The sequence below is a fragment of the Monodelphis domestica genome, chromosome 1, assembly GCF_027887165.1.
Source record: "Monodelphis domestica isolate mMonDom1 chromosome 1, mMonDom1.pri, whole genome shotgun sequence".
NCBI classification, from domain to species: Eukaryota; Metazoa; Chordata; class Mammalia; order Didelphimorphia; family Didelphidae; genus Monodelphis; species Monodelphis domestica.
This window is the reverse complement of record NC_077227.1, coordinates 315,186,338-315,211,298: the sequence shown is the minus strand read 5'-3', so window position 1 is coordinate 315,211,298 and position 24,961 is coordinate 315,186,338. Positions and strand designations below refer to the sequence as shown.

Genomic DNA, 24,961 nt, shown 5'->3' with positions numbered 1-24,961 from the left:
AGGCTTTTCTGGGGCTTTGTCTATCCTACTTAAGCCATTCTTTCCAGCAGGAACAAACGTGGGATTGGGAATACTGGGTATTCCACAGTCCTAGTCCAACCTTACAGGTATGCTGGGTGAGTGATAGAGAACTCTAGATTCCACATACCCTTTTGAGGGAGGGAAAGTTAACATTTTGGAGGGAGTATGCTAAAACTGCAACATTGTCTTAATGTAACTGTGCTCTTGGCAGGTTAGGTTGAGGGTGGCAAGATCTGAAGGGGACATATTTTCCTTTAATGGCTCTGTCACTTCTGCTTTCACAGATGTCACCAACCACAAAGTTGGGGAGTTGGACCCTACTCTGCCTTCTCGAACACGGAGACTTCTCCCCCAGCTACCCCCAAATGACAAAGTAGAGAGTTCTGTACTGGTTGGATTAGTAGGGTCAGAACCCTACCCTGAAGTCACCAAGAGAAATGTAGCCAAACCATCAGCCTCAGGGTCCTACGAGAACCCAATAGACCACTTGTTCATCCAAGAAGATCTGGACCCAGACAGTCTCAGTGATGGGAGCCAATCAGATGATGGTCTTGGGCCTGGGGAGACAAAGAATGAAAGTGCCCAGGGATCAGAGTGGCCTCGGGGCCAGCCTTCACCAGGGACAGAGATCCAGCCTTCCAAACCCAAGACAGCAGCAGACCCAGCCCCCATGTCCTTCTATATTGGAGATGAGAGCCAAGAGCCTAGCTTTCCCTCCAAACTCTCCCCAAGTCCCTCACCACCACGAGCCCACAAGAAACCTGTGACTCAGGAGTCATCCCCATTGCGCCCAGTCAGCAGCTCCCCTTCCCTGAGGTCCAGAGAAAAGGAGGAGAATGGCACATATATCAGCATGACAGGGAAGATGACTATTTCTCTACATACCAACCAGTCCCCAGAGCAGGATGGTTTGGCAGTGGTGGCAAAAGAGGCCCTATCTTTTGTCCGTCAAGAGAGTTTTACCAAAGAGCGGGCAAGTAGCAGCATTGCCCCCAACAAGCTCCCCCACATATCCAGCCATCCCCTCCTGAAGGACTTAGAGGCTGCCCGGGCCACCCGCATGGACTACCACACTCAGGATACACACTTAATCCTGAAGGAGACAGAGACAGCTCTTGCAGCTTTGGAAGCCAAGATCCTTGCCAAGTCCCCTGGAGAGGATGCCAGGAACACCCCCACCCAGCCAGAGGATTCCTTATCGGGGGACTCTGATGTGGACACGTCCAGCACTCTCAGCCTTCTCAGTGGGAAGAATGGGTCCAGCCAGACCCAAAAGGGCAAGGCAGTGGTGGGCAATGGGGCACAGAAAGAGCGACCATCTTCTGCACCTTCAGTCCAGGATTCTGTCAATGGTGGTCTTGTGGCCAGTGCCCGCGAGCGGCTCTCAGAGAAGCAGCGTCGCCCAGGGCTAGCCCTGGAAGGGAGTCGGCGCTTCCAGGTTAAACGTAACAATGGGACCCGTGGATCTCTGGACTTTACAGATGATGAACGCAGCTCTGGTCACCCCTATGCACCCAGTCCAGATACTGTCACTTCAGAACCTGAACATCAGGCAACAACGGTTAGGCCCACACCCCGGAGGAAGCCCTCAGCCCCTCCTCCTTCTCCTTCGGCCACCAAGGAAGAACAGAGCCGTGTCTCTGTCAACGTGCAGAAGGTCCAACAGATTCTCACGAGGTCTAACAGCCTGTCGACCCCACGACCCACTCGGGCCTCCAAGCTTAGACGGGCAAGACTCGGGGATACCTCAGACAACGAGGGCACTGAGAGTGAAAGGGCCACAGTGTCAAACCCTGAAGCCACAACCAAGCAAGCCACAGAAGGCAAGAAGCTGTCCCGCCTGGATATTCTTGCCATGCCCCGAAAAAGGGCTGGTTCATTTACAGTGCCCAGCGATTTGGAGTCAGCCCCAGCCCGGACAGGCTTCTCTGGAAGGAGTGTTGAGTCTTACTACTCAAGCCGAAAACCAACCATGTCAGAAGCTCGAGCAGCAGCCAGGAAAACGGCCGCAGCTGTGGCTGCCACAAAACAGCCTTTCAGCAGAGCTCGCTCGGGCAGTGTCAGATATTCTTCCTCTTCTAGTAAGTCTGGCTCTGAAAGGGCCCGGGGTTGAGTGGGTCAACAATGGCTCATTCTGCAGATACCAAATCAAGAGGGTGGGCATGAGAAAATATAGGTTTTGATGCCTTTGGGAGCCGTGAGGTCTTTCCCTAAATCAAGAGTTCTTACCTGGGGAAGGGAGTCTGTGAACTTAATTTAAAATATTTTAATAACTGTGTTCAAGTATAATTGGCTACCTTTGTAATCCTATGTATTTTTTTAGTGCACTGAAAAACATTATTTGAAAAAGGAGTTCATGGGCTTTGCCAGACTGTCAAAGGAGCCTATGACACAAAAATGGCTAATAACTCCTGTCTTAGAGGGAATCTCAGTCACTGCCACGGACTGTTCCCACTGGGTGCTTGATACTGGCAAAGAGAAGGAGGGTGAGATGCAGCCATATCCTTAGAGAACTGTAGTGTCAGGGAGAAAGAATCTGGCTCTCTCACAGCACTTACTGTGATGAAAGTGGGATAAGCAGGTTATATTTATATTTTACATCTATACATATGCAAAAACGATAGCAATATGTGTGTACCTACTGCAGCTTTTATGGTGGGATCCAGAAAATAATGGAGTATTTTGGGGATGGGAGGGTTGGAAGGGAGATGTCAGGGGAAATATTTGTCTGGAGATAGTTGCCTTATTCTGTTTCTTCCGTGATGAGCAACATCTCTCACTTGTGTGAGCCCCATCTTGGTTTACTTGGTCTTTTGTGTTCAGCTATGTGTTTGCTACATTCCAATTATATTGTGATTCTCTTTTGAAGATGATAAATATTCTAACCTCCATGGGACTATCTTCATTTGTCCCTGCACCCAGAGGGGAAATCTAGGGTCTTCCAAGGTGGATGCCCCTTGCCTTTATTTTTAAGTTGTTAATGAATTTGGTGACTGCTGATGACATGTAGAGGCCACCTCTGGGGTATCCATGACTGGCCCAGAACATGTCCTTCTCTCTTCTTACCAGTTGGGGCTCAGCCCCAGGTCATCCATTAAACTCCAGCTTCAATCTTATTCCAAATGAATTGGTTTTTGGTTTATAAGGCCCTGGGGGCTCCAAGCAAGGATTTTTGGTTTTTATCTTTTTCCCTTTCCCTGCTAGCTGTTAACAGCCACTTCCTAACCAGACTCTCCTTCCTCCTAACAGTTAGCTTCTACTAACCACCTTCTCTGGTTGTATCTGTACTGAATTGGCTTGAGATTTTCCCCTCCCTCTCCTCTATGCCTCTCTGAAGAAGATGGCCTTGCTTGGGGTGGTACCCTGGAGTGAGGTAGTTTTACTGGATCCCAGGCAGGAGGTTCTGCCCAGCCAAGGAGAGAGGCTGTCAAAATGCAGAAACTTGTACACTGGCTGGGCCAAGCTTGTCATTACTTTCTGTGACAATTTATTGTTTGAGTAGGAAACCAGTACCCCAGTAGTTGCATGAGGAGCAGCTCCCCTGGGGAAAAGGGGGCAGTAGGTGAAACAGTCTGGTTTTCATGGAGGAAGGAGAGACCAAATGAGAAGGGGGCTACAGAGTTTCACTGCCTCCTCCCTCCTGGGCTTCTGGGTGAGCACAGCCACTCCTGCTGCTGCCCCTGCTTCTGGATAGAAAAACTTTCAGAAAGAACCTCAGAATCTTAACACTGAAGTTTGGGACTTTACATACTACCTAATCCAATTCTTTCATTTTACAATTCAACTCAGCATCTCTTTATTGATCACTCTAACCTTGTGATTGGCTAGGGACCTGGAAGGAGGAGCATGTCGGGTCCCTGTCCTTAGAACGTTCATAATTAATTGAAGAGGAGAAGAGGAGACTAAGGACACATAGGACTCATGAATAGGGAATGATTACCTAACAGGACAATGGACTTTTTCAACAGTCAGAGCCCCTCTATTTTGGGGATGGTTCCTTTCCTTCCTTCCTGGACAACTTTCAGGAGTAATATACCTGCTTTGTCCCAGATAGGCTGAGTTCCCGCAGTTGGATGGTAGTAAACCAGGGCAGCAGCTTGGATGGGTTGGCCATCCAGCAAGAGGACCAAGAGCAGCCCATACCAGCCTGCATGAAGCATGGGGCAGAATGTCACTTGCCCCTCTTGGGGAACCCAACTTTCTTCCATCTCTCCCAGGAGGGCCAACTTTCCCCCCCTCTCTGGGTGACATGGGGTGACTTTGGGTTGTGTGTCTAAATTTTCTGGTCCTGGTTTGGGTGTCCATGGAGCTTCTCTGAGAAGAGAAGGGCCCTTTTGCAGACAAGAAGCTGCCCTTGCTGATGACTGTGACTTTGGGGATGTCTGAGGAGTTCCAGTGATAATTTTGGTGCTGTAGGGATTTCTGTAAAGAAGGGCTGATGTGACTGAGTTCACATGTGTCCATCTCACAGACCTACAGTCCAGCTCTGCTTCCATTATAGGTAGGTAGTGTGGACAAATTGTAGAATGTTTCAGTTGAAAAAGATCTTCAATTTCATCTAGTTCAATCCCCTCATTTTATTTTTGGAGAAACTGAAGAAACTGCATAAAGCCATGGATAGATAATCAACTGGATCTTGAAGTCAAGTCTTCTAAATCTAAGCCCATCACCATGTCTGCTTGGTTCAGGAAGCTCATGACACCCAAATCTTTTCCTTCTCTATAGAGCCCTAAGAGGTTTTAAGTGGTTCCCTCTCCTCCTTTCCCCTACTTCATTTTGCACTGTTTGGTTTATTCCAATTTGGTTTGACCTTGGCTGCCTGGGCTCTGAATTCCTTTCTGTTTTTGTTCTCCTTGTGTCTGAAACCAATTCATTTGTCTAAGACTCCCGGCGGAGGCAGCAGGGTTCAGATTGCACATCCACCTCGGAGGAGGAATACGGCTCCACCCACAGTTCTCCCAAACACAAACGCTCCCATGCCTCAACAGCCACTCAGACCCTGAGGGCCACTGGTCAGAACCAGCCCAGACCATATAGTGGGCGGGACACAGATGAGGATGAAGAGGATGAGGAGCCTGACCACTACAACTTCATCGTGCAGACAGCAGAAATTGCTGAGATTGCCAGGTGAGTATGAGAACTCTGGGAAGCCCCTAGAGTCCTAGAACCTCAGAACCAGAAAAAACTTTAGAGGATATCTAGTTAAACCTAGACCAAAGCAGAGAAAGTTGTACTAAAAAAATCCTGATAGTTGAGTTGAAATCCCATCTCTACCACTCATTTGCTGTGTTGCCCTAGGCAAGTCACCTAACCTATCTGGGTCAGTGTACTCCTATATAAACACAGTGGCTGGACTAAATGAACACTCAGGTCCCTTCCAGCCCTAAAACCTACATGACTCTATGGCCTTCCCACCTATGCTTATAGACCTGGATTGGTGGGAAACTTACTACCTCTGTAGAAAAGAAAGAGTTAAAGGGTTTGGGAGAGGGATCCTTTACCTAATTTGTACCAAAAGTTGATGTGCTCATTTCCCCTCCTTTCTCCATTTTCTGTATGGGCACTATCCACCTGGTTGATTAACATGTGCCAGTGGATCCTAGAAAGCTTTCCCTAGATTTCCCCTAGATTCACCTAGATGTGAGGGAAGGTAGCTGGGCTTTGGAGGAAAGTCAGGATGAAACTTGTGTGGTGAAAAAGCTCTTGATTTAGTTTTGGCACTCAGGCTTGCTAGCCACTTCACCACTATGAACCTCAGTTTCCTCCTCTATTAAAAAAAAGTACATGTACTACTTGTCTCCTGGGGTTGTCGAGAGGAAAGTGCTTTGTAGAACTTAAAATGCTGTCGATGTGATTACTAGTTTTATCAGTAACAATCAGTGGAGATGGTAGGGAGAGTGGTCCAGAAATAGGAAATGGTAGGCTATGTTGGAGCAGAAGGAGAAAGCCAGTTATCTAATCTGGCCAGTGTTTGAATGTATGATCAAAAGTGGCATCAGGCAAGTTTTGGAAGGTAGATTGGTCTTGACACTGGAAACAACCTACTGGAACCCCCCCCCAAAAAAAAACCTAACAAAAAAACAAACCCCAAAGTCCAAATGTGAGCTTTGAAAAGCCTTTGTTATCCTTTGTCTTTAATACTTAAAAGCTTCTAGGAATATAAAAATATAGCCTGAGAGCTGGAAAATGATTCCAGAGCTTCTCTAGCCCTAACCTCTCTCAATCTTTCATCTTGAATCTTCAGCTGCCTATCACACATTTCAAACTGGATGTCCCAATGACATATTCAACTTAGTATGTCCAAAATGAAATGCATCGTCTTTTCCTAAAAACTTCTCTAGTCTTCCTAGTTTTCCTATTGCAGTTGAGGGCACCACTATCTTCTCAGTCATCTAGGCTCACAGCCTAATTATCATCCTTGATTCCTCATTCCTAACTACCCTATCTGTAATCAGTTAGGGAGCAGTGAAGAGAGTGCTAGGTTTGGAGTCAAAAGCCCTGAGTTCAAATCCTGCCTTAGACACTTAATTGCTATGTAACTATAGGTACTAAACCTCTGGCTACCTCAGTTTCTTTAACTATAAAATGGGAATAATTAATAGCACCTACTTCTCACAGTTGTGGTGAGGATAAAATGAGATATTTCTAAAGTACTAAGCATAGCGCCTGGTACATAGTTAGTGCTTAATAAGTTTGTTCCCTTTCCTTCCTTTTCCAGTTATTTGCAAAGTCCTGTCAATTCTACCTTTCCAGCATCTCTCATATATACCTTTCTCTCCTCTGACACTGCTGCCACCTTGTACAGGTGCTCACCACCTCATGCCTCAACTATTGCAGTAGCTTGCTAATGGGTCTCCCTTGCTCAAATCTTTCCTCTTTCCTCTACTTGGCTGTCTGATTCACCTTTTTAAAATACAGATGTCAGTTCCCTACTTGATGAAATCTAATGGCTGCCTTTGGGATCAAATATAAAACCCTCTGACTTTTAAAGCTCTTCAGAACCTAGCTCCCTCCTGCTTTTCTAGGCTTCTTACATTTATATTCTCCTCCTCAATCTATCCTATAATACTCTATTATCCACTGGCATTGGCTTCCTTGCTGTTCCTGGAAGAACTCTGAATTTTCATTAAGAATCCTTTTTGCTTAGAGTGCTCTCTCCCCTTCTCTCTGCCTCTGGCTTCTTCAAGCTTTAGCTAAAATATCACATTCTGCAAGAACCCTTTCCCAATTACTCTTTAAAAAGCAAAAACAAACAAACAAAAAAAACCCTTACCTTCTGTCTAAGGGTAGATAACTAAGTATTGGATCCAAGGCAGAAGAACAGTAAGGGCTGGACAATTTGGGCCCAGTGCCTTGCCCAGGGTGACACAACTAGGAAATGTGAAGCCAAATTTGAACCCTGGACCTCTCGGCTCCAAGCCTGGCTCTCAATATACTGAGCTACCTAGCTGCATTCCCCACTCCCAGGCACTCTTAATGCTACTGCTTTCCCTTTGTTGATTGTTTCCAGTATATCTTGTCTATGGCTTGTTTGTACATAGTTGTTTGCCTGTTGTCTCTCATTAGCTTGTGAGCTCCTTGGGGGCAGAAACTGTCTCTTGCCTTTCTTGTGCATAACACAGTGCCTGGCACATAGTAGGTTCCTTAATAAATACTTGTTAAATGGCTGGAAGGGACCTCAGGAGTCATAGAATCCATCTTCCTCATTCTATAGATGAGGAAACTGAACCCCATAAATGCCAAGTCACTTATTGTCACACAGGTAGTAAATTTCTGAGGCAAGATTTGAACTTGGGCCTTCCTGATTCTAAGTCCTACTGGGAATGTGCTTTTCACTAGAGCAAGAATCTTCAGTCTTCAACATGGGAGTTTCCTTCCACCAAAGCAGATCAGTCTCCCTCTGTTGCTTAGGAGGTGAGCTTTAAGATTTGTGGAAGCGGGATAGCTAGGTGGCTTAGTGGTTTGAGAGCCAGATCTGGAGATGTGAGATCCTGGGTTCAAATTTAGCCTCAGACACATCCTAGCTGTGTGACTCTGGGCAAGTCACTTAACTCCCATTGCCTAACCCTTACCACTCTTTTGCCTTAAAATGGATATTTAGTACTGATCTAAGGCAGAAGGAAAGGGTTTTAAGGAAAAGAAAAAAAAAACAGTTGTAGAGGGGGGAAAGTACATCCCCCTGTGGCCAACTCTGTTTTCTAGCATGACAGGACCAGTCAGTGACATAGTTACTCCAGTTACTTAGTCTTCAGGGACCACCTAACATTGAGACATTGGAGTTACTGTTTCATGTTAGGAAAGACAGCTTTGCCCATTTTGGAGGGGAAGGTAGATTTTATTAGTGGAGGGAACTTCCTGCTATTTCCACTGATACATATTGGCAGCTTGCCTGTAATCTTTAGCACTGAATCCTGCTGGATCCCACAGAGACTGACTTGCATGTGGTCACTCAATGAATTCTGTGTCAGAGGTGAGACTTGACCTCCCTTGGTCCTCCTGACTTGCTTCTTTTCTCCCCTATGACAGCCCTATGACTAACCCAGAGCTTGGTGAACTCTTCTTGATATTAATTCCTTTTTTAATTAACAAGGGTCTATTTTTCCTCTCCCTTTCACCGCCCCCCCTCCACTTAGAATTTAAGCAAAACAAATTACTGCATTGGCCACTTCCAAAAAGTATATGTCTCAATCTGTACCCTGAATCCATCACTGTTGTGTCATGAGATGGGCAACACATTTCATCATCTGGAATTGTGATTCCACTGCACTGATCAGAGATAAGCCTTTCAAAATTATTTATCTGCACAGTATTGTTGTAGAAATTGTCCTTGTTCTGCTCACTTCACTCTGCATCAAGTCAAAGATGTCTCCCCGATTCTCTAAAACTGTCCCCTTTATTGTTTCTTGGGAATTGTTTTCATGGGCTCCAAGTTATAGGTTTGGTCCCCATATGATTGAATTAGCTTGATGTCATTCCCTCAGCACAGATTGATTCCTGGTCTCATCCCCAGATTAAGCCCTGATCTGTGGACATAAATGCTTACTCTTGGTCAAAAGAAGGCTAAGCGCCTGTGGATATTTCCATATAGCTTGGTCCCTACTACCAGCGACACAACTCAAAACTATGTTCTACTGGCAGTGAGGTGATACAGAAGATAGAGTTTGGATCCTGGAGTCATGAAGACTTGAGTTCAAATCCAGCCTCAGAAATTTGCTGGCTCTGTGATCCAGGGAAAGTCAGTTGGCCACTGTTTGTTTCATCTGTAAAATGGGGATAATTATAGCACCTATTTTCCAGGGTTGTTGTGAGGATTAAGTGTGGTAATTTTTGTAAGACATTTAGCATAGTGTCTGACACATACTACGTACTTAATTATTGCTTGTTTCCTTTCTTCTTCCCATTCCCTTAATACAAATAAATATCAAACAAGGTCTGATAATGACAAAAGAGATCTAGACAATGGAAAGAGGGAAATACTTTAAGCTGAGGAAATAAAGGAAGTCTTCATGGAAGAGACAGCATTTGAACTTGACTTTGAGAGAAGAGGAAAATTTTATCAAGCTGAGATGAAAAAAGTGAATTTTGGGAATGGGGCAGCTTATCCAATGGAAATGATAGAATTTCTTAAAGATATGTCTGTTTACAACAGGGAAATCATGTAGGAATAGGTCCATGCTTCAGAATTGGTGTGCTGTGAAGAGAAAAAAAGTATCTTCTAGAGATTTGTCCCATGTGTTATATAGAGAAGCACCGGGCCCAGCTCTTCTGAGATTGTGGCATTTCAGGAACAATGGCAGGCTTGGGGAGTGAGACTTGGGTGGCCTAGCTGGTATGAGAAGAAATTTAATTACATGAGCACTCCTCAAATTGTCTATTTATACTTGGAATGGATAAAGCTGGTACCAAGGTTCAGGCCACTGCTGACTGTCCCTCATTCTAGCTCCTACACATTTCCCATAGGAAGACAAACAGGGTGGCTTTTCCTTAATCAGAAGTCTTTCCTAATGGAGCCTGTCCTGTCCCTTAAGCTGAATCAGGCCACTTTGGCCTTCTGGAAGCTGGAGGATAATCTGAACTGGCCTTGCCTATCTCTTTTGGCTGCAGGTTAAGCCAGACTCTGGTGAAAGATGTCGCTATCCTGGCGAGAGAAATCCAGGATGTGGCTGGGGATGGAGATTCCCAGAGCTCCTCAGGAACTGGCCATGGCTCCTCGCTCAGCTCCGTCCCCAACACCCCAGCCTCCACTATCTCTGCCAGAGAGGAGGTGAGTTTTTCCAGTTGGAGTGGCTATCATTAGTTACCAAAGCCTCAGATAATATGACCCTCACCACCATTAAATTCTGGTAGGGAAGTCATGAGTTTGTGGTCCCTTTGAGGACTCTTGAGATTTTTGTGTCCCCTTATTTAACAAAAAGTATTAGAGGAGGGGGTAACTAGGTGGCTCAGTAGTTTGGGAGCCAGGCCTAAAGACAGGAGATCCTAGGTTCAAATCTGATCTCAGACACTGCCTAGCTATGTGACCCTGGGGAAGTCACTTAACCCCAGTTGCCCTTACCACTCTTCTGCCTTGCAATCAATACATAGTATTGATTCTAAGATGGAAGGTAACAAAGAAAAGTACTGCGGACAGCTAAGTAGCACAGTGAATAGAATGCCAGGCCTGGAATTTGGAGGACCTGGGTTCAAATTTGACCTTAGACACTTCCTATCTGTGTGACCCTGGGCAAGTCACTTAACTCCCATTGCCTAGCCCTTACCACTCTTCTGACTTAGAACCAATATACAGTATTGATTCTAAGACAGAGGGTAAGGGCTTAAATACATATTAATACTATATTTTAATATTTAATATAATTTATAGGGAGATGGTGTGGCTCAATGAATAGGTCTCTTAAAGGAGACCTATGTTCCAGTATTGGCAAGTCTTAGCACTGACTTTGTGTGTGACCTTGAACAAGTCTCTTTCCTTCTCTAGTTCTCAGTTATTTCATCTATAAAATGAGAGTGTTGGACTAACCTCACTGAGCATCAATCAACTTATCCATAAAATGGAGATGATAATTCAATAAGCATTTTTATTTTATTTTTTTAGCATTTTTAAAAAAATCTTGGGGGCAGCTGGGTAGTTGAGTGAATTGAGAGCCAGACCTAGAGATGGGAGGTCCTAGGTTCAAATTTGGTCTCAGACACTTCCCAGCTGTATGACCCTGGGCAAGTCACTTGACCCCCATTGCCTAGCCCTTACCACTCTTCTGCCTTGGAGCCAATACACAGCATTGACTCCAAGACAGAAGGTAAGGGTTTAAAAAAAATCTTTATTGCTATCTTTTGTTTTTATATCATTTCCATTTCCAAATATATACCTTCTTACCCTGCTATCTAGCTATCCATCCCTTCTAACTTAGAAAGGCAGCTCATTAAAACCAACTGGCACATCAGCTGTGTCCAATGCCACATGCAGTATTCCATCTTCTGGGACTGAGCCATGATTCGTGTCTCAAGACCATGGAGCCTGGAGCCTGGAAGTAGGATCTGCCCAGAGGAGGATAGTCGTCCCAAGGGACCAGCGATGTGGCCTTGGGCAGTGGTCTTCATTTTTCCATTCTCCACTGTTACGAGGTGATTTTCATCCTCATTTTGGACCAGAGCGAGCCTCTTAAATGCATGCCATCAAAGCTTAGCCCAGGGTCTGGCACCTGTTGTTCAATCATTTCAGTTGTGTCAGACTCTTTGTAATGCCATTTGGGGTTTTCTTGGCAAAAGATACTGGAGTTGTTTGCCATTTCCTTCTCCAGCTCATTTTACAGATGAAAAAACTGAGGCAAACAGGGTTGTGACTTTCTCAGGGTCACACAGCTAGTAAATGTCTGGGGTCAGATTTGAACTCGGATCTTTCTGACTCCAGGCTCAGTGCTCTATCAATTGCCCCACTTAGCTGCCCTGGCACATTGTAACTGTTTAATAAATGCTCATTGATGGATCAGTTGAATAGAATCTTTGTCCCTCTTTTTTTGGAAGTAGCAGTTTCCTCCTTCTCCCTAAGCCTCAGAACCCATCACAGCACCTCTGGATTAGGCTGTGGCTGGAGATGGAACAAAGCTCTGTGTATGAGCTTCTCCTTTCAGAAATCAGTTGCATGGTAGCCTTTGATGGAACTGAGGGTTTCTTATCTGGAATTCTGTTTTTGAAGGGAAACATCAAGTCTCAGAGCTAGAGGGAACCTCAGAGGGCATCTAGTCTTACACCCTGAATAGGAATTACCTGTCTACCACCCCATGCAAGTGTGTTAGGAAGGGTCTAACGTCAGCTTTGTTAGTTTAGGTTCAATTTTGGGACAAAACAGGCACTTGTAAGTTATTGAACAGTTAACAAAAGGTTGACTGTTCTAATGCAATAAGAAGAAGACAATGGCACTTAGCTTCCATAGACAGATACACTCTCACCTTGTCTCCAGAGAGAAATGCCATCGGAGACAGTCTGGCCAGCAGGGCAGGGCATGGTGGTGACTTACATGTCTAAAGGCATCCACCATGATGGAGGGGCCCTGACTCTATCTGAATGGGAGTTAGGTAATGAGGGAGCTCTATCTTCCACTGAAGCAGTGGTCAGTCAGGCCCCAGGGACAGCTCTGTCACATTTTTTAGGGTAAGCCAATCTCTGTGATGGGAACACAGAGAGAACCCTGGTCCTATTACAAAGTAGTTCAGGGCCAGCTCAAGCCCAGAGATGGGAGGTTCTGGGTTCAAATGTGGTTTTGGATACTTCCTAGCTGTGTGACCCTGGGCAAGTCATTTAACTCCCATTGCCTAGTCCTTACCATTCTTCTGCCTAGAACCAATACATAGTATTTATTCTAAGACAGAAGGTAAGGGTTTAAAAAAAAACCCAAACAAACAAATAAAACAAGGTAGCTCAAACTTCCATTGGGGTCCTTCCATTGATGAGGATCTCATTACTTACTGAGAAAACCTATTTTACTTTTGGACAATTTAAATTATTAATCAACAATACACATTTATTAAGTATCTACTATGTGCCAGGAACTGTGCTAAGTGCTGGGAATTTCTCCTTATAAGGAGCTAAAATCTTCCTCATTCCTCATCCAAACCTCTAAAGCTATGTAGAAAAAGTCTGATTAATCTTCTTCATGGCAGCCATTCTGGCATTTGAAAAAACTATCATCTTCCCCTAAGCCTTTTCCAGGCCAGTTCCTTCAAGCAACCCTGGCAGGGCCTGATCACTAGTCCCCTTGCCAGCTTGGTCTTCCTTCTCTGGACACATTCTAGCTTATCAGTGTCCTGTCTAAAATACAGTGCCAGGACTAGACAGATCCATAAAAAGAGTCTGGCTAGATCAGCATGACAGGACTGTCATCTCCCTTATTTTGAACACATTTCTTTCTTCTTAATACAATCTAAGATAACATTAGCTATTTTTCTTGCTTCCCCAACATATATTTATGTAAAATATTACAATAGGTAATAGGATTGAAAGTTTGCAGGGTACCCTAAAGATTATCTCATCTAGATTCATCATTTTATAGATAAAGAGACAGACTTTGAGAAAGAGAAGTGATGCTCCTAGGGTCATATAGATAATAGGACCAGGATTTGAACCCAGGCCTGCACCCCATTCCAGTTATCTTTCTACAATTCCTTATGTCATTGAACCTCTCTGAATTTCTTTATTCATCTCCCAAGTGGAAATATTAAGAACAGTTCTGCCTACCTCACAGGGTTCTGGGGATGAGTGAGGCAATGTCTGAAAAGTTATTTTGGAAAACATAAAGAGCCCTACAAGTGTCAGAGACAGATGGGAAATGCCTGTTGATTTAGAGAGAACTGTGGAATTGTAGGCTGGAAGCTCAGTGTTGTCAGGACAGGGCTTTGGCTTTCAGGTCTTTGGCTTCCAGTCATTCTTCTCAGCTCCTCTAGTTGTCTTTCTTTTTGCCCTGTCTCATTTCAGCTGGTACAGCACATCCCAGAAGCCAGCCTCAACTTCCAAAAGGTTCCTCCTGGCGCTGTGGGTTTGAAGGACTTCGACCAGAACATGAATGACAATCGGGATGACAATTATGCTTGGAGAACACGACCCAGGAACCGAGAAGAGGCATGTTTCCTTCTTTAAAAAATTTTTTTTAATTTTATTTCATTAAATATTTCCCAATTACATGAAAAAAAGATTAACATTCATTTTTTTTTAACATTCTGAGTTTTAAATTCTCTCCCTCCTTTTTTTTGCTCCTTCCCCCTCCTTGGGAAAACAAACAATTTGATATTGATTATATATATGATGTTATGCAAAACACATTTCCATATTAGCCATGTTGCAAAAGAGAACACGGACAATAAAGAAAAAGAAAAATAGAGAAAGTTTAAAAATTATCCTTCAATCTGCAGTCAGAGTTCTCTCTGGAAGTATATAGCATTTTTCATCATGAGTCCTTTGGAATTGTTTTGGATCGTTGTCTTGATTAGAGTTAGCCAATTTCATAGTTGATTATTCTTACCATATTGCTGTTACTGTGTACAATGTTCTACTAATTCTGCTCACTTGTCTTTGCATTAATTTATATATCTTCCCAGGTTTTTCTGAAATCATCCTACCTGTCATTTCTTATAGGATGAGTATCGCATCATAATCATAAACAACAACTTGTTTAGCCATTCCCCAAATGATAGACATCCAGTTTCCAATTCTTTCCAACCACAAAACAGAACTGCTATAAATATTTTTGTACAAATAGATACTTTTGCCTTTTCTTTCATTTCTTTGGGATACAGTTCCAGAAGTAGTATTACTAGGTCAAGGGATTTGAAAATTTTTCTAGCCCTTTGAGTATAATTCCAAATTGTCCTCCAGAACAGTTGGACTAGCTCATAACTCCAACAGTGAATTAATCTCCCAAATTTTCCACGTTCTTTCCAGAATTTGTCATTTTTCTTTTCTGTTCTGTTGGCCAAGGTGATAGGTGTGAGGTGGTACCTTAGAGTTATTTTAATTTGCATTTCTCTAACCAGTAGTGATTTAGAGAATTTTTTCATGTGACTATCAACAGCTTTGATTTCTTCTTCTGAAAACTGCCTGTTCATTATTTTATATTTCCTAATCAGCTCTAGTATTTTTATCAATAATGCTTGAAAATCCTTTATTTCATTAAATATGTATTTTTCCCCTTGAAGGATTATATGACGTTTTACTGGATATGTTATTCTGGGTTGTAATCCCAATTCTTTTTTGCCTTCTAGACTATCATATCTAAGCCCTTCATTCTTTTAACTCATAATATAAAATGCTATCCACCTCCAGATATAGAACTGATGAATTCAGAAGGTAGATTAAAGCACATTTTTTTCTTTCTTTTTCTTCTTTCCTTCCATTTTTTTTGGGGGGTGGGGGGACATGGCTAATATGGAAATATGTTATACATGACTTCATATATTTAATAGGTATCATATTTCTTGCCTTCTCAATGGGGAGGGGAGGGAGGGAGAGAATTTGAAACTGAAAATAAAAATAAAATAAAAAAAAGATGTCTCCCGGGCATCTAGTTTGAGATGTCTGGTAGGTATTTGGAGATGAGAGCTTAGAATTCAGGAGAGAAATTGGGGCAGGATAAATAGGCCTGAGAAATATCAACATAAAGGTGAAACTGAATGATGGGGGCTGATAACACACACCAAGTGAAATACTATAAAGAAATACTATAAAAAAGAGAAAAGGGCCTCAGATAGAGTCCTAAAGACTTTTGATCAGGCAGTGTGGACAATCCAGCAAAGGAGGCTAAGAAGGAGAGGTCAGATCCGTAGGAGGAGAATTAGAAGGGAGCAATGGCATAGAAACCTAAAGAAAAGAGAATTATCAGCAGTGGCAAAAATGGCAAAAAGGCTGAGAAAAAATGAAGATTGAGAAAAGGCCATTGAAATGAGCAATTAAGAAAATCATCAGTAACTTTGGAAAGAACAGTTTAATTTGAGTGCTGGGGTCAGAAGCCATACTGCAGAGAATTAACAAAGGAGTAAGAAGAAAGGAAGTATAGGCACCAATTGTAGACAGTGTTAATTGATGGAAAGAATGAGAAATATAAGACTAGCTAGTGGGGATTGTGAAATATAGTAAATGATTTTTAAGGATGGAGGAGAGATTGGTGTGCTAGTAGGCAGTAGAGAGACAGTCAGTAGGCAGGAAGAGATCCAGTGGCAGGAGGAAGTATTCTAGAGATGGTAGGATGGAATGATGATGGAAAGATGACAGGGAGAGGTGGCAGAAGGCATCTGAATGATATGAGACAGATAGAACTCTTGGCAAATGGTCTCAGTTTTTTCAGTGAAATATGAGGCAGGGCTCTTCGATGAGGGGGTAGGAAGAAGGAGAACCATGACAGGCTTGAGGAGGGATAAAAAGGACTGGAGGAACTATTGTGGTGAGTGAGCCAGTAAATTGATGTAGGGAGGCATAAAAGAAATGCCTTATTACAGTTAGGGAGTGATTGAAATTAACAAAATTTTAGTGGACCCAGTCAGCAGTATTTTGTGATTTTTTTCCCCCCATCTATGTTTAGCAGTATAGGAATAGGTAGAAACAGCAGTTGGTGGTATTAATCCAAGGATGTGGCTTGGCAAGACAAGAGCAGCAATAAGGGGGCAAGAGCAGACAATTAAACTGAACTAGTTGAACTGGTTCATGAAGGGGTCAAGATGAGGAAGGGAAGGGAAGTCAGTGTAAGAGGGATAGCCTGGGAAGGAACTGAGGAAGGTCACAGTGAAATCAAATAATAAGATAAGAGTTAGGGTGAGATGAAGGAATTTCAGAGTTCATGAATATGGAAATAGAACTCTTGTGGTTGATGGCAAAGTCAAGGATATGACCATGTCTATGTGTGGTGGGGTGGAGGAATAGGAATAAGGAAATGAGTACATTGAGAAACTAGAAAGGGTAGTTCAGGGAGCAGCTTAGTTTTTGTTCTCCTCAGAGCAGTAAAAAATGCACTTCCTTTTAAAATTAAGAACATGGAACTTATTACACATAGTAGGTCCTTAATAGACATTTGTTGACTGACCTTTAGTATGGCAACAGCCTTCAAGTTGAACTGGGAGTTGGGGTCCAAGGACAAGACTGTGTGGCTACCGTACTGTGCTTGGAGTCAGGAAAACCTGGTTTTGAATCTTGCCTTGGTCACTTACTAGTTCTATGACCTTGGACAAATTATTCAACCTCTCAGTCTCCGTTTCCTCATGTGTAAAATGAAGATAATAGGAAATAGAATCCATTTCAGAGGATTTTTGTGAGGATCAAATGAGATAACATATGTAAAATAGGTTGTAAACCTTGAAGCATGATATATTTGTTATTGTCATTTTTAGCATAGCAAACATTTAGTAAGTGCCTTCTGAATACAGGACACTGTGCTGGGTACTGGGGCTGGTGGGGGTGAGAGCAAAGGTAAATGTTCATCTCACACCCCTCTTATTAGATAGTGAGCTTTCTGAGGCAGGTCTGACAAATTTCATTTTGATAGTATCTAGCATAGAGTCTTCTCTATAATAAATACTTAATATGTCTCTTGGGAGGGGCTTGCTATGTGGCTCAGTGGATTGAGAGCCAGGCCTGGAGAGGGGGAGGTTGTCAAATCTGGCCTTAGGTACTTCTAGCTGTGTAACTCTGGGCAAGTCCCTTAAACCCAATTGCCTAGCCCTTATTGCTCTTCTGCCTTGGAATCAGTACAAATTATTGATTTTAAGACAGAAGGGAATTAAAAAAAATTTTTTTTAAATATCTCTTCGGAGTCTCACAGTCTATCCTGAGGGCTGAAATAGACCCTCGGGCCAGAAGTTCCCCACTCTTTTCCAGGTTGGGTGACCATGCTCCCTCTGATTTTCTTTTTTTTTTTAATACCCATTTGAATTAGTTTATTTAGTCAATTTAGAACATTATTCCTTGGTTACAATAATCATATTCTTTCCCTCCCTTCTCTCCACCCACCCTTCCCGCAGCCAACGCACAATTTCATTTTATTACTTGTGTCCTTAATCAGAACCTATTTCAATGATGCTCTTTGCACTAGGATGTTCATTTAGAGTCTTACATTCCCAACCATATCCCTTTGACCCATGTATTCAAGCAGTTGTTTTTCTTCGGTGTTATTACTCCCACGGTGGTTCCTCTGGATGTGGATAGTGTTTTTTCTTGTAGATTCCTCCAGGTTGTTCAGGATCACTACATTGACACTAATGGAGAAGTCCATTACATTTGATTGTACCACAGTGTATCAGTCTCTGTGTACAATGTTCTCCTGGTTCTGCTCCTCTCGCTCTGCATCACTTCCTGGAGGTTGTTCCAGTCTCCATGGAATTCCTCCACTTTATTATTCCTTTGAGCGCAATAGTATTCCATCACCAACATATACCACAATTTGATCAGCCATTCCCCAATTGAAGGGTATCCCCTTGTTTTCCAATTTTTGGCCACCATAAAGAGCTCAGCTATGAATATTCTTGTACATGTCTTTTTCCTTATTATCTCTTTGGGGTACAAACCCAGCAGTGCTATGGCTGGATCAAAGGGTAGACAGTCTTTTATCGCCCTTTGGGCATAGTTCTAAATTGCCCTCCAGAATGGTTGGATCAATTCACAACTCCACCAGCAATGAATTAGTGTCCTGACTTTGCCACATCCCCTCCAGCATTCATTACTTTCCTTTGCTGTCATGTTAACCAATCTGCTAGGTGTGAGGTGATACCTCAGAGTTGTTTTGATTTCTATTTCTCTGATTATAAGAGGTTTAGAGCACTTTCTCATGTGCTTATTAATAGTTTTGATTTCTTTAACTGAAAATTGCCTTTACATGTCCCTTGCCCATTTATCAGTTGGAGAATGGCTTGATTTTTTGTACAACTGGTTTAGCTCTTTATAAATTTGAGTAATTAGACCTTTGTCCAAGGTTTTTGTAATGAAGATTGTTTCCCAATTTGTTGTGTCCCTTCTAATTTTGGATGTATTAGTTTTGTTTCTACAAAAACTTCTTAATTTGATGTAATCAAAATTATTGATTTTACATTTTTTGATTTTTTTCTAGCTCTTGCTTGGTTTTAAAGTCTTTTCTTTCCCAAAGATCTGCCAAGCATACTATTCTATATTCACCTAATTTGTTTATAGTTTCCTTCTTTATATTCAGGTCATTCACCCATTCTGAGTTTATCTTGGTGTAGGGTGTGAGATGTTGATCTAAACCTAATTTCTCCCATACTGTCTTCCAATTTTCCCAGCAGTTTTTATCAAATAGTGGGTTTTGGTCCCCCAAACAGGGATCTTTGGGCTTATCATAGACTGTCTGTCTGAGGTCATTTACCCCAAGTCTATTCCACTGATCCTCCTTTCTGACTCTTAGCCAGTACCAAATTGTTTTGGTAAACACTGCTTTATAGTATAGTTTGAGATCTGGGACTGCAAGTCCTCCTTCCTTTGCATTTTCTATCATGATTTCCCTGGATATCCTTGATCTTTTGTTCTTCCAAATGAACTTTGTTGTGTTTTTTTCTAATTCAGTAAAAAAGTGTTTTGGTAGTTCAATGGCACTAAATAAATAAATTAATTTGGGTAGGACTGTCATTTTTATTATCTTAGCTCATCCCACCCATGAGCAATCAATGTTTTTCCAATTGTTTAGATCTAGTTTTAATTGTGTGGAGAGTGTTTTGTAGTTGTGTTCATATAGTTCCTGTGTTTGTCTTGGCAGATAGATTCCTAAGTCTAGGGTAATTTTAAATGGAATTTCTCTTTCTAACTCTGATTTTCTTGCAGGTGATCTTTGATAACTTGATGCTGAATCCTGTTTCCCAGCTATCACACACAATCCGGGAAAACACGGAAAACCTTGCAGAGAAAATGAAGTGAGTTTCCTGCCCTGTGCTCATTGTGGGAGGGGGCACTTTGTCTCATCTGGATTCACTCTACCTTCTTTATGCTAGAGTTTGCCTCATGGGATTTAGAGCTGAAGTGACCATTTAGAGATCATTGAAGATAATTTAGACTAGAAGTTCTCAAACTTCTTGGTCTTAAGACCCCTTTAGTCTCTTAAAAATTATTGAAGACCCCAGCAAACTTTTGGGTTGGGGGTTATATCTATCGATACTTAGAGTATTAGAAGTTAAAATATTTTAAAATGTTATTATTTAGAAACAAGCTCATGATATGTTAACATGAATAACATTTTTATGAAAAATAACTATTTTCTTAAGAAAAAAACCTAGTGAGAAGAGTGGCATTGTTTTACATACGTTTAAAAATCTCTTTACTGTCTGGTTTAATAGAAGACAGCTATATTCTCCTATCTGCTAATAATCTGTTGTTTTGGTATTGCATATGAAGAAAATCAGGCCTCATACAGATATGTAGCTGGACAGGGAGTGGTGTTTTAACAGGCAAATAACATACTAGAATGATTATAAAAATAATTTTGAACTTGCAGATTCCCTCAAAGGCTCTTCAGGACCCCCAGAGGTTTGCAGATCATATTTAGAGATTTGTCAATCTAGTCTAATCCCTTCGTTTTATGGAGAGGGAAGCTCGGGCTTAGAGTCTGTGACTCTTCCAGGATCATACAGGTAGTAAGGATTAAAATTGGGATCCAAACCCAGGACTCCTGACTCCAAAATGCAGTACTTCCCTACAAGCCATTCTGAAGGGTGTGCTGGAGTCATTGTGAATGAGCTCCTGAGAGCCAATTGTTAATTTTCAGTGTGAGTATTTGCACCTTAGAAATCAGCCAACACTTCCAATTAGGGTTTGATTTATTCTTTTGTTGATTGTTTAGATTTAAGAAAGTGAAGGAGAAAATGGTGATAATGCAGATTAAACTTAAAAGTCTGTCATGCATATATTGGTCTCCAGTTACTGTTAAACATTTATTTAATATTAGTCCTTGATCTTCTGGAAGACAAGCATTTATTAAGCATCTACTATGTGCTTATTGCACTGTGCTAATTACTTTATAATATTATTTCATTTAATTCTCATAACAACCTTGGGAGGTAGGTGCTTTTATTATCTTCATTTTATGGTTGAGAAAACCTAGGTTGACAGAGGTTACATAACTTGCCCAGGGTCATATAGCCACTAAGTGTCTAATGCTAGATTTGAACTCAGGTCTTCCCAATTCCAGGCCTAGCCCTCTACCCACTGAATCCCCTAAGTGGCCTTTAAAATACCCCAGCTTGTGTATTTTTACACATTTTTCTCCTGTACAGACCCCATTGCCTTCAGTATAGCAAGGTTAAGTGACTCACCCGGGGAGACGTAGCTAGGTTGGGGTAAAGTCAGGTCTTCTGACACTAAATACAGGGCTCCTTATATTTCCCAATTGGCATTCACACCGATACACAGACCCATGCTCACATTCATGTTCTATAACTGGAGAATATCCAAAAAAAATAAAGAGCGGTTGTCAGTGTGGGTTTTCGACTAGCCTCTGCCTTTTCCAAGAGCTAAATAGCAATGTATCCACAGGATTCTTTTCCAGAACACAGAGAGGACCTGGGAGGACATGGAGGCCAAGATCAACTCAGAAAATGAAGTGCCCATCCTGAAGACATCCAACAAGGTGAGGAAACAGCAAGCTTTGTAACTTGCCTTTTGCCTGATGCCCAAGACCTATCATAGGGAAGAGAAGGAGACAAGTATTTATTAAGCATCAATCATGTGTTAGGCACTTTATAAATATTGTCTCATTTAGTCCTCAGAAGACTCCAGAGACGTAGGTGCTGTTATCCCCATTTTACAACTGAGGAAACCAAGATACACAGAGGTTAAGTGTCTTGTCCAACGTCACACAGCTAGTAAGTGGCTCAGGTTCTCTTTGATTCCAGGCCCAGCATAATTGTCAAGAAGGGAGATTCTGACCCTTCCCAAAGTTATGAAATGACTCCCAAAGTAAAAAGTTCCAGGACCAGATGGACTTACAAGTTGATTCTTCCAAATATTTACAAACATTTCTAATACTACAGAAAATGTTTTAAAAAACAGGGGGAAATGGAAAGTAGTATGGCAGAAATAGGCACAGATTAACATCTCACCCTGTATACCCAGATCAGCTCAAAAAGGGTACATGATTTAGATGTAAAAGATGAAACCATAAGCAAACTAATAGAGCATGGAGTCGTTTATCTGCCAGATCTATGGATAAAGGAAGAGTTCATGGCCATACAAGAGATAAAGGAGGTAAAATGGAAGATTTTTATTACAAAAAAATAAAAGGGTTTTGCAGCAACAAGACCAATGCAGTTTTGGATTTTATCTAAAAAGGAAAAGTTTTGGGCACAAAACTTCCAAGCATAATAATTTAATAAGCAAAACCAATAGTTTCCCACTTTTAAGTTAGGTCTACTGATTCAGTTATCAGGGAAACTTACAGAGCTTATTTTTATAGGTTAAAAAAATGAACGTGCAAGTCACAGAAAGTAACAAAAAATCTTAGGAAAGTTATTTTGAACATAATTCAATTATTCAAGGCAAGTCACTTGATCCTGGGGCTTCTTATTTATAGATTTTCCAACTTTTAGAGTATGGATATGTTAGGGGGGCTCTGGGAAGTTCCAAGGGTGAGAAAACTACTAGATTTAATATTTTATTGGATTAAAAGTTTCATCTTTTACATCTAAATCATGTACCCTTTTTGAGCTTATCTGGGTATACAGGGTGAGATGTTAATCTGTGCCTATTTCTGCCATACTACTTTCCATTTTCCCATTTCCCATTTCCATATCCCATTTATTGGATCTTAGTCTCAATTTGTGAATTTTCTTTGAGAAGTACTTTTTAGTGATCTCTTAAAGGGAATCATTATGGGTCTATGTAACTGAGTTTGAAAGGAAATGTATCATTTCTGCTAAAGTTTATGTTACTAAAGCTTGTAATTAATTTTGTAGCTTCCGGAAAAGAATTAAAAACCTATGATCTCTGACTTAATTGAATAACTATTATTATTCCTTCAACTATATCTATCTATTCTTAATCTAATTTAATTGCTACCAAATGATTAAATCTTATTAGTCTACTTATTCACTAAATCTATAGGTAACTTAGTCTTAAGGAAATATTTGTGTTAATTTAGCTTAGCTGTTAGGCCTAAGGCTGACAGCTGGAACAAGTTCTTACTAAAGAAGGGAACTTAATACTATAGCTATATTAGTGATTAGAGATTATTCATTTTATAGGAGTTAAAATAGGAGAAAAGCAGAAAACTGGGAAAGAATCTTCACAACAAATTTCTTTCTCATTTCTAAGATAAAGGGAATTGAGTTAAATTTACAATAATAGGAATCATTCCCCAGTTGATAAATGTTCAAGGGATATGAAGGGATAAAAATGTTCAAAGGATATACAATTTTCAGAGGAAGAAATTCAAGCTCTTAATAGTCATATAAACATACTCAAAACCACTAGAGAAATATAAATTAAAACAATTCTGAGATACGACCTCATACCCATCACATTTGCTAAAATGGCAAAAAAGAAAATGACATGCTAGAGGAACTATGGGAAAATGGATATACTGAGGCCTGGTTGTTAGAACTGTGAACTGGTCCCATTATTCTGGAAAGCAATTTGGAATTATACCCAAAAAACTATTAAACTGTTCATACCCTTTGACCCAGCTATATTGCTTTTACAAGATGTCTATACTCCCAAAGAGACCAATGAAAGAGGAAAAGGACCATTGTGTACAAAAGTATTTATAGCATCTCTTTCTGTAGTGACAGGATTAAAAACTGAAAGGATATCCATCAGTTGGTGAATGGCTAAACAAGTTAGGGTATATGAATATGATGGAATATTATTGTGTTGTAGGAAATTTAGGAAAAAGAGAAGAAGTTTCAGAAAAACCTAGGAAGGCCTATATGAACTGATACAAAGTAAAGTGACCAGAATTAGGAGAACAATTTGTACAATAACAATATTGTTACAATAATGAACTTTGAAAGACTTAGTAACTGATCAACACAATGACTAGCCACAGTTCTCATGATGTACTCATGATAAAAAATACTATCTACCACCATATAGAGAGCTGATGGACTCAGAGTGCAGATTGAAAAATATTTTTTCTTTCTTTTTACGTGTGTGTGTGTGTGTTTTGTATATGTATGCATAGACATTGGACTTGGCTAATGTGGGAATTTGTTTTGCATGATTAGACATAATTGTAATGGGTTTTGTTTTTCTTGCTTTCTCAATGGGTTGAGGAGGGGTGGAAGTAGGGAAAGAGTTTGGAACTGAAAATAAAACTCAACTTAAAACATTTAGAAAAGAAAGAAATCGATGAGTTAGAGTAGACCTGTGAGAACCTTTCAGGCTTTGATGTGCTGGATTCTCTTTTTTCTCTTCCCTAGGAGATCAGCTCTATTTTGAAGGAACTAAGGAGAGTCCAGAAACAGCTAGAAGGTTAGTAATTTCAGATGTTTTGCTCATATAGATTTCTAGTTGGGAATCTTACCTAGCCTAATGTGGTCTAGCACAACTGCTCAGACATCAATTCCCAGCAATGGAGTAGAATGTAGAGGTGGGTATACAATAGGGCAGGATCTATCGTTAGGAACGTATTTTTTGGAATACTATAATCACTGAAAACTGCATCCACCTACAGCAGGAGAAGCAGTATTCCTTTGGTTAAGATGAAAGGATAGTTCATTAATTATTATTGATTATTAAAAGATAAGGAGGTTATAGTTCTGTTGGACTCTGCCTTGGCTAGTCCATATCTAGAGTATTTCATTCATTTTTTTTTTACTTGGAGGGTTAAAGGAGGAGAGTGATAAGCTAGAGAGTGTCCAAAAGAGGGCAACTAGGATGTGAAGGTCCTTGAGCCCACACCATATGAGAATTAATTGAAAGAACTGAAAATGTAGCAAGGGAAATCTTTTTGGATGCAAGTTGGGCTAGATGG

General features: G+C 41.3%; 1 protein-coding gene across 6 annotated transcripts in view; it reads left to right on the top strand.

The window, feature by feature from the left end:
• The window catches only part of CEP170B (centrosomal protein 170B), a 123,110-nt gene that overhangs the window by 93,452 nt on the left and 4,697 nt on the right, over positions 1 to 24,961 (top strand). For 5 of the 6 annotated variants that reach the window (XM_056811173.1, XM_056811176.1, XM_056811170.1 and 2 more), the window contains 7 exons: positions 306 to 2,102; positions 4,905 to 5,148; positions 10,126 to 10,285; positions 13,987 to 14,130; positions 19,822 to 19,910; positions 21,526 to 21,619; positions 24,408 to 24,459. In XM_056811173.1, coding sequence (XP_056667151.1) covers positions 306 to 2,102; positions 4,905 to 5,148; positions 10,126 to 10,285; positions 13,987 to 14,130; positions 19,822 to 19,910; positions 21,526 to 21,619; positions 24,408 to 24,459 — 2,580 coding nt within the window. The remainder of the gene's footprint in view (positions 1 to 305; positions 2,103 to 4,904; positions 5,149 to 10,125; positions 10,286 to 13,986; positions 14,131 to 19,821; positions 19,911 to 21,525; positions 21,620 to 24,407; positions 24,460 to 24,961) is intronic. The other variant, XM_056811174.1, reaches the window with a different exon arrangement.